This window comes from Patiria miniata, unplaced genomic scaffold (genome assembly GCF_015706575.1).
Source record: "Patiria miniata isolate m_02_andy unplaced genomic scaffold, ASM1570657v1 HiC_scaffold_10, whole genome shotgun sequence".
NCBI classification, from domain to species: domain Eukaryota; kingdom Metazoa; phylum Echinodermata; class Asteroidea; order Valvatida; family Asterinidae; genus Patiria; species Patiria miniata.
This window is the reverse complement of record NW_024037048.1, coordinates 19,410,532-19,420,758: the sequence shown is the minus strand read 5'-3', so window position 1 is coordinate 19,420,758 and position 10,227 is coordinate 19,410,532. Positions and strand designations below refer to the sequence as shown.

Sequence of the window (10,227 nt, the reverse complement as noted above, 5' to 3'; positions counted from 1 at the left end):
GATCCGCGACTGTCAAACTATTTTGTCAAATTTTGACCTGAAATGCTTGTAATTTGATGTATGATAACGTCATGACGACGTCACTAAAATGTCCACATCTTCACACTAAGGTTTATGTTCATATCAGGTTTCGTCTTTCTGCAACTTCTTTTTGCATTTTAAATTCACCTAAATTTGACCTACCAGTAACCCCGGAAGGAAAGGTTAGACGACTTTACCTTCGAATATCAAAAATGTGATCAATCTATAGTCAATCAGATTTCAAAGTGTGAACATGATTGTTCATTTTGTTTGAGGTTTTGCAGTGAAATTGCTTGTAATTAGATACCTGATGACGTCATTATGACATCAGAGTATAAAAAAGGTACACCTCGGAGTCTTGATGTTCATTCAAAGTTTCAAGTTTATACCATGTTCTGTACGGTTCAGAAGAAAAGTCGCAGATAATTATTGTCCGGAAAAAAAACAAGAAAGAAAGGAAGAAAGTAATATATTTCTTAATATATTTTCATTTCGCACGCTTAAAACTAAATTATTGTTCACATACTGACTGGTTTAGTTTTTGAAAAAGTTGAAATCTTGTCACTATAATGGATAGCACACTGTACATTCACGGAAAGTTGTATTGTCAAAACAAAGGCTATCAGTAGGACTTTTTCTAGTCATATCTGATTGCAGTTTTTAGAAGAGTTTAAAACATCAAGTTCTCTGCTGTTTTCAGAATAGTTTCAACTGATTGTGATTAATGCTTAAACATATTCACGCACTATTAATACTTTAAAAAAGTGTCTTTCTTTGGTTTAAAGAAGACATATTGCGAAAGCTCCATCCTTTATAAATAACCTCACCCATAAAATCAGTATGATCAACCACTCCTTATTTTCTTCCTCATTTTGCCATTTTAATTTTATCACTTTGATTAGAAAACATGCGATGTACTCACATTGTTTCCCAGCAATCAGTAATTCAGGATCAACAGTTATGGGGAAGTTGGTCACGGAAGAACGTTTTTCAGGAAATCCGGACATCAAAAACATGCCTGTCTTATTGTGTGTTATTGCTCAAGCAGTACCCTTTCAACTTTGCCATTTCGCTAGAGTTCACAGTGCGCTTTGATCATCAAGTTTCATTCAATCATAGCATGCAGGATGAACGAGTCATGAATATAGAGGGCGCAAATACAAACGGACCGGATCGTGATGATACACACAGTTTTATACAAGTTCAAACTGCTTTATTTAAGTGGGTGAATTTGTAGAAATCATGTGTAGAGTTGGTGTTTGTACAAATTGCTCAGGCTTTCTGTTCGCCTGAAGAGATTGAAGCAAAAGCTCTCGATGAATTCACTCATGTATTTGCATGTAGGGTTCCACTCAGCATGCCGCTGAGATTCTGTTGGATATTTGGACAAACAGCCATATTGATTTTTGGCTTATTTTTTTAATGTTTTTGGTGATTGGTACAGATTTTTACAAATCTGAAATATTTTGTGAGACAAGTTTCAGTTGACAAACAGATGGAGGCTTACTAGAACCAAACCGGTGCGCTGATTTCCCATCCGGAAAAAATCTTTATGTAACGACTGTAACTTGACTGCGGTAGTCCAGCTGTAATGTTTGCGCCTCTACTTCCTGGGTATGAGATCGATTTTCCCCACAAATGCAGAAACTGTACGCTCATTGTGATTCCTATAACTACAAGTTCAAGCAACCTTGAACCAGTTAGTGGAACATTTGATCAATTGCTCACAATCTTAAGTATGATGCAGCACAACTAACTTTTGAACTTTTAGCTTGGTTGATGCTATACATTTGACCAAAACAGAGAAATTAAAGGGATTATTTTTTGGGGTTCTTGTCACTGAATTTCGTTGCTAACTCACGTTAATAGTCTGCCCACCGGCACACTATTTCGAAAACGTCTTCAGTTTTTTAAGACGATATATCTTGTCGGATATAACACTATACAAACACGAAATAATTCAGTGTCAAAAACAAAGCTGTTCAGACTCGACTGGTTTTGAACCAAATTTTGGGAGCATTTTTTTAAAGAGCTCATTACATCAAGTTCCCTGCTGTGATTCAGAATAGTTGAAATTGATCGGGATTCGCACTTATTCAAAATAATTCACGCACTTGTAATAGTTCAGGTACATTACTGCGTTAACATTTTGGTTTAAAGAAAACAATCTTGCGAAAGTTCGACTCTTTATATAGGTATGATCAACCACCCCCTGATTTTCTGCCTCGTTTTTTCCCTGTTTAATTTCTCATTTTAATTTTTAAACATGAACTCCTGATTCGATGTACTCACATTGTATTCCGGCAATCACTCAAACTAATTCAGGATGAAGAGTTATGGGAAGTTGGTCACGGAAGAACGTTCATCAGGAAATCCGGACAACTCAAACATGCCTGTCTTATTTTGTGTTATCATTTATGTGGATACTCAGTACCCTTTGAACTTTGTTGTTAAACTGTGTCATTTCGCTAGAGTTCACAGTGCGCCATTCCGGTTTGATCATCAAGTTATATTCAAGCACTGCAGGATGAACGTGTAACTGAATATAGAGGGCGCAAATACAAACGGACCGGATCGTGATGATGCACACAATTTTATTCAAGTTCAAATTGCTTTATCTAGTTGGATTCATTTGTAGCAATCATGTACAGCGTTGATGTCTGTGCACATTATTCGTCCCTTCTGTTCTCTGTCAAGGGCGGATCCAGAACACAATTGTTTGGGGGTAGCCCCCCCCCCCCCAAAAAAAATGGGTCCCCGGAAAGTGGGTCCAAAAAATCACGGCGTGGGGTTCAGGGCCCGCTTAATCATGGGCCCCGAATTTTTTGTAATTGTAAATGCTCTGTGGCGATCTGAGGAAATTTCTGACCACTTTAACCATTTTTGTTTCGAAAAGATGGTAGTGTACCCAGTGCCTGCCTTTATTGCGACGTCACTTAAAAATCAAAATTGTTGGGTTTTTTTTTTGGGGGGGGGGCATGGTCCCCCCCCCCCGGATCCGCCTTGTCCGCTGTTCGTCTTAAAATATGAAGCACAAGCTCTGTTTGCATGCAGGGTTCCACTCAGCATGCCACTTAGATTCCGTTGAATATTTTCTTGAAATGGCGATAGTAGTATTTGCTGAATACTTTGAAAGTGTTTGGTCAGTTGGTACAGAAATAATAATATTTTTTTTTTCGTGAGAAGCAACAAAATGGCTTAAAAACTTAAGAAGGTCACAACTAACCTGTTGAAGTTTCAGCTCAGTGGATACTATCATTGAGAAAAAAGCAGAGAAAACGTATGCACTATTTTGTTGGATCTCGTTACTTGATTCCGTGCTTTATAACACCTGAACTATATTTTTTAATTTTAAAAACACCTGCAAAGTTTTCAACCGATATATCAGGCGAAATACTTTCATCGGGTATTTGATACCAGTCTTATCTTCACTCTCAGCATTGCAAGGTTTCTGTCATTAAATGTACTTTTCCGGGCAATTGCAAATGATCCTACGTGGCCTTAAATTCTTTTTGCATACATATTTCTCTCAGAAAATCTGGGCATTTGTTTTGGCAGTTACTGCGTTTGATTCGAAAATATTAAATCCTTCAAAGAAGACATGAATATTGTTGCTCGTGCGTGGGTCTGTTCAGGGCCGTTGCATGCAGGACGCATTCCGCTTAAAAATTATATTATTAATCCAGATCACATTTCGCCCGACAGAGATTTTGATCGGGGGGTGTTTTACTTGTGAAATTCAGCTATGCCTCCCCCAACAGCCCCCAAGATATCTCCCAGCGGATTTTCAATGACTCATTTTCGTTGGTATTATTTCCAGCTCGCAATCTGCTGAGTGTTGAGGATTCCCTTCGTGATAGAATTCAAGAACGTTACATCGAGGTGAGTGTCTGTTATTTGACATTTTCCTGACTCAATCATCAGAACAGAGCAGTGATTTTGGTGGGAGACTGTATTTTTTTCTCTACATTTATACACCTTTTGGTCAAAATTTTAACAGAAAACATCGCTCGAGTGATATTCCCTTTCTATAACACCCACCGAAGAACTATGCCAGACATTTTGGCCTGCAGTCTTTGCAAATTCCTCGTTAAACTCATCAGGGTGCCTCGAACTTATAGCGGAAACATGCTGAAATTTCCTTACATTTTTTTTATGCACGTACATCAGTTTGTTAAAAAAAGAGAACTAAGATGAAAACAAATATTGATCACACCAATATTTAGTTGCTGTGTAATCAGATTCTTTGGAATTTGTCTTCTTTTATTTATATTTTAAATCGGAATTGTGTTGGCAACCGTGGTCCTATTTTTTTCTTGATCGTTGATCACGTTGTAATTCGTTTGTGATTGTTCACCACGTTCGGGAATCATAACATATAGGTTTTCCCGTCCAATTTCGCAACTTGTTCGTCCAATCTGAGAGACTGTTCATTACATTGGAAAAGGTCGCATTTAGCTCATTCGATTTTTTAAAAGGATTTACACCCACCAAAGCGTGTATGCAATTTTGTCGTGCAAAAGAAAATCCATTTCTTTTGTTGGTTTTCGATCTTGCACTGAGTATAGGCGAATCTGTAAGAGGAAGTTTTCATTTTCAACGAAAGTACAATGGAATAAGGAGTTCATTTAATTTGCAATTTGCAATTATATGATTTTTAATTTTTGCAACAATTAACAAACTGGTCACTTGTCCTTACATAAAAACCTGTATTTTGACATAGTATTATATCGGCGAGTGTTCTAAATGTATTTCCTTCTATCACGTTGACACTTTACATTGATACAGTTCTGTTCTGCTGTTTTCATATTCCCTTCCCAGGCATTCCAATCTTTGAAATAGCTGTACATTCCTTAATCCAAACTTGTCAAAAGCCATGTCATTTTATACTCTGTTTTATCACTATAACACAATATCTTGCTAATGCAACTTCCAAATATCATTGAACTGTGTTACTTTTGTAAACGTATGCATCAAATGGAATTCCCGAGCGGGACTGAAATTTAAAGCACAAGAAATTCAATGCACAAGTCACGTAATTTGCTGCTTACTTTTCACGCGTGAATGAAGAATACCCTCAAATATTTTGAGCTGTCGCTAAATTGAACCGGGTGTGAAAAGGTCTGCATGTTTTATGCGATTTTGAATAAAAATGTTTTATTATTATTATTAGCAAAGTATGAAATTGGGCGGGAAACCCTATAATATTTCATAGTGAATGAAAAAGTTCATTTCTGCTTTAAAACTCATAGTGAACTGGAGATAAAAGTACATTTGCCTGGACAAGTGCAACAAAAGCTTAGAATGCCAACAGACTTTTGACCGAGTTACTAGTGTCTCAAAAAAAGATACATGCCTTCACAAATTTTAATTTGAAAAAAAAATCGTTCAATAATAACGTGTAAACAAATTGAAAGCTTATTTCACGAATCAGTCAATTCGAGAGAAATTGAACAATGCGACATTAAAACAGGTTGTTTTTCTTGACGAATTCGGCCGAGAAAACCTACTATTTTAATCACTTGACCCTAATAATTTGGTGAGTATCCTGCTTTTGAGTGGCAATGGATCCCAATCAGAAAAAAAACTCACTCATTTATCTTAATTGATAATAAAATAGTATTAAAATGTAAACTTAACCAGTATTCGTTTGTATGTTTTTTTTCAGCCTTTACTGAACTCCTTGTGATCTCTTCTTGGACCTGATCTTCAAGAACGAACCATCGAGGTGGGTGTGGTGAGGTTTGATTAATGATTCTATCAGGACCGGGGAAGGGGCAAGATGTGCTCCGCCCCCCCCCCCCCCCCCCCAAAAAAAATACTACAGCTCCGGAACGCTTCGCCCTATCGGAATGCATTTTGGTGACCTTTCTTAAATTTTATTGGCGGGCGAAATAAAAACAAAATCGATTCGATGGGTTGCCATGACAACCGGTTTTATAAACTAGGCTTCTCATAAATGTTAGCCCCTTGACCCCTCATACGCCACTGTTATATAACAAAGAAAACATTCTGCGAACAATAATTCCTCCAATCTCATTTTTTTTGGGTTTTTTCTTCTTCTTCAAATCTGACGGCGGATTGTCATGAATTTTAGACTAGTTCTCCTTTTTATCAAACCTTAATATTTTTCTCTACTCTTCCCTATTTTAAAATCTATTTTATTGAAAACAATTCTCACCTGATTTGTTTCAGTTTAATCATTTTTTTTCTGTACAGAATGAAGATCTTCGTGGCAACCGTTATTCCAATCGCCCTCCTTCTGGGTAACTCCGTCAACCTCCGAGCTTCCGTTACTGGGCCGGTTCCCTCGGACGGCGATGGTGCGTCTCAGGCGGGCCAAACGTGCTGCCAGGAAACAGCTGCAATTGTAGGAATTTTACAAGGGTCAAAGGGTGATGCAGGTCAAAAAGGAGAGCCGGGTGCCGACGGCAGAGGCCTGCCGGGAAAGATGGGACCAAGAGGTTTAGTTGGGCCAACAGGAGAAACTGGTGTCAAAGGTCAAAAGGGTGATATCGGCCCCCGGGGTCAGCGGGGAGCACGTGGTGTCAAAGGTCAGTTGGGGCTCCAAGGCCGTACTGGTTTTGCAGGCGAGCCAGGGCTTATCGGACCGATTGGCCCTCAAGGTGACACTGGGCCTAAAGGTTCAGTCGGGCGAACCGGTCAGACTGGTGTCAAAGGTCAAAAGGGTGAGCCAGGGGAGACACCAGACGACTCCAACCAGCGGGTAGCATTCACCGTGGTGAGGACGAGCAGCTCGGATACCTCTACGAGTAACGACTACCGTTTGCCCTTTCAGGCGACCGAGACGCTTCTGCCGGGTACCAGCTTCGATCTCGAGACCGGCACGTTCATGTGTGGTGTGCCGGGCACCTACGTGTTCATGTTTTCTGTGTGCAAATATTCTTCCAGCAGCTGGCTGGGCGTTTATCTCTGGAAGAACGGCGTCGTGGTTGTCACTGGCCATAGCAATGATTCAAGTCACTATGAGCAGGTGTCTGGGAGCGCGGTGGTGGTTCTGCAGCGTGGAGATACGATGTATCTCACAATGTACGGTAGGGCGGCTAGTGATTCCAATCACCTCACCTCATTCAGTGGCTTCCTCCTTTACCCCGAATAAACACAATCCAACACATAAAGATACACAAGCATCGTGTTGCTGATTTTTTTAATCGCTTTCCATTTTGCCGAAACAATAACCAATGAATTAAAAGAAATAACGTTCAATGACTATATGTCACAAAAATTATTATTAATGTTTTTGCATTGCGCATGCGCTGATCTGTATACAACAATGGATTTGCCAATTTTTTTTTGACTATCTGCAAAACAAAATATTTAGCTTTATATGCATGAGTATTGAGATATAGTGAAAAGTATGCGTTAAATTTTTGACGATATTTTTTGGTACCCATTGTAGGCCTATCGAGAAGTATTTTGATGGAATATTTTTTCAAAGTAAGCTGGGTCATTATTTTTGTAGAAACAAAAGATTTGCAATATAAAAGCAGTGCCACCATATGTATCCAGAAATGTTAACAACTAAAAAAAAAATGTGTTTATGGTGTTACCTCGACCAACCTGGATTTTTTAGGCCATGTTTCTGACCGCCATTTTTTTTTTAGGCAACATTTGGTCAACATATAAAATAACGTGTTTCTTTTCCCGAAAATAAATGCAACTTGTTTGTAGTATTGGGTATTTAAAACAGATTAATTAAACACAATAACTGTATCCTAATTGAAGCAAACAAGGTATAAAAGACATACAGACAAACAAAATATTTTGCTACCTACCTGGATAATTTTAGGGCGTTTACTGTAACATGTTATTTTCTTCGCCTTATGTTCCCTGTATGCCCAGCACAGATAATGTCAATTAAATCAATCCCATGTATGTATCAATTTTTATTTCATGTCACGAAAAAAGTCTCGAGTGATTGAATCTGATTTTCTTATAGACTTTAAGCTTGGCATTTGGATTAACAATTGTTTGAAATATTCTAATGCTATTCACAGCAATTAGAATACACTGGTTTTTATTAAATGATTGCATTATTTTAAACGTTACAATATGTGAGAATTATGTAAAAGTAGTACAATTGACTGGCTATGAAAACAGTATGCATAAAACCTCATTCTGAGGATTACCAAAAGCACCACCATTGTTGAAAAATACTCTCTTTTTTTTGCTTGGCTTCGTTATGAAAAAAACATGATTTTAATTACTTTCAGTTGAAACAGAAATGTGCCTACAGTAATGAAAAAAGTGGAGTTGGCTGTTGTTTTTAAAGCCCGCAAAAGTGAGACAAGTGTTTCTTGATTAAAAGACTCCAAATTATTTGAAGACTTTTATTGTTCTTAATCAGTATTACTTGATTGCATTCAAGAAACTCACTTTGAAAACATCAGTGAAAGTGTGAGCCCGTTAGATGGTAAAGAAACAATCTCAACGAAATCAATCAAAACAAAGTACAAATCCATTCAAGTGAGGAGGGTCTTTCAACTGGTCGGAATTGTCCTTTATCATTTCAAGTGAATTTCTTTGTATTGACTTTTATTTGGATGCCATATTTGGCATCCCTGCTGACAGCATATCCTTGGATAATGTCTCCAGCCGGCACATGTACATGTAAGCTGAACAAGTATGCTTCCTGGGAATAGGTAGACTCCTGCAAGAAATCAAAGAAAAGGTTATAATGGACCCTTCCTGCATGTCAATCAACAGTGCACATTGGCCAATCAGATCACCACTTTTGATCAGGTGACCACAGTAGCTCAGTCAGACTGGGTCACAAGCACTGTTAGATCTATTGCTCACCCCACCCCCATTTTTTGCACCAGCAGTTAACACCCCCCCCCCCCCCAGTATTCTGTAAAGAGTGCCCTTTTTACACAAGTAACTTTTAGTTTTTACACAAGTGTCCTTAGTTTGTTTAAAAAGTTTCTTGTTTCGCCAGCGTCTTTAAAAGAATTTTTGGTATTTTGTGTAAACGTCAGCAATTGTGCCGCCATGAAAAGCACCACCCATTGACCTACCGCCGTTTGCGAGTTAACCACGCCCCTTAGACAAGTATAAGCCTTTTTGCCGATACCGCCATCTTTTAATTATTGTTTTTCGGGAGGGGGGGGGGGGGCAGGCATTACAATGAAAATACGTCTCATCATGAAACTGTAGCTGAGATTGATGGGATGTCTTTTCATTGTAATGCCCTCCCCCCCCCCCCCCCCCCCCCATTTCAAAGATGGCGGTATCCGCAAAACAGCTCATGGATTTTTGTACGTTAACTTTTGTTTGTCTCAGATTTTGGCGTTCTGCGTCCATTTGTATATCATGTTTAGACAATATTTTACAAGCTGCGTTGACGCAATTCCACCGTGATAGGTTAATTGTCCGATAGTGGCCGTTATCGCCGGTTTGTACTTACATGACAATGAGCTGAGCCTCCTGGGAATGTTGGCGAAGCAATTCACGGATCCGCATCTGTCTGTTGGTCTGAAAGGAAAAAAAAGATTTCAGGCGAAAAAATGTCGTGATTTATTGATGTTTACTAAAGTCGAGTTCCATGCACTTGGCAAATCAAATGAACTGAGAGTTGTACGAAAAATGGATTGAAAGTGATCAATCTCATTATTGAAAATCAGCCTCCAGAATGTCAAATGTTGGACCCAATTAACAGATGTTGCAAGACTGGACTTAAAATCACAACAAGCCAGGGACTAAGCGTAAAGTGGACACTGGGAAAGCTTTAAGTGTATTGTCTCCATGCATGGACAAAAGAGGGCGCTTTATAGTCAAACAAGCAGAAGCCGGAATGAGGGACACTTCACTGGTTCACTCATGCTGGTTATCGTGTATTTGGAACCAGCATTTATAAGCCACGATGGCACCCAAATGGCCCTCGTTTATAGTTTTCTCAGTGGAGGGGGGGGGGGGGTGCTTGAGCGCAAGAAGGAGATTCTACCTTCTCTTTGAGCGTGGTGACTCCTTCCTTGCTGATCTACCAAGGAAACATCTCCGTGGTCTCCCCTGCTTCCTCATTAAGCATCCAGGGTTTGGACAGCTCCTTGAACCGTCTCAGGCTCTACTTCTTGGGCTTCTTGTTCTGGTCCGGGATGACCTCCACGTCCGAGCAGTTGATGCAGAACTTGCTGAGCATGTTGGCCATGTTCATCTTCGCCCTGTCCATTTGCTTCTTCTTGTCCG

General features: G+C 39.2%; 1 protein-coding gene across 1 annotated transcript; it reads left to right on the top strand.

The window, feature by feature from the left end:
• Positions 1-342: 342 nt before the first annotated feature.
• LOC119734481 (complement C1q and tumor necrosis factor-related protein 9-like) lies at positions 343-7,161 on the top strand. Its single transcript, XM_038208013.1, has 2 exons — positions 343-353; positions 6,382-7,161. The coding sequence occupies exons 1-2, from the start codon at positions 343-345 to the stop codon at positions 7,139-7,141; spliced, it is 771 nt and encodes a 256-aa protein (XP_038063941.1). The 3' UTR covers positions 7,142-7,161.
• The last annotated feature ends 3,066 nt before the right edge of the window (positions 7,162-10,227 follow it).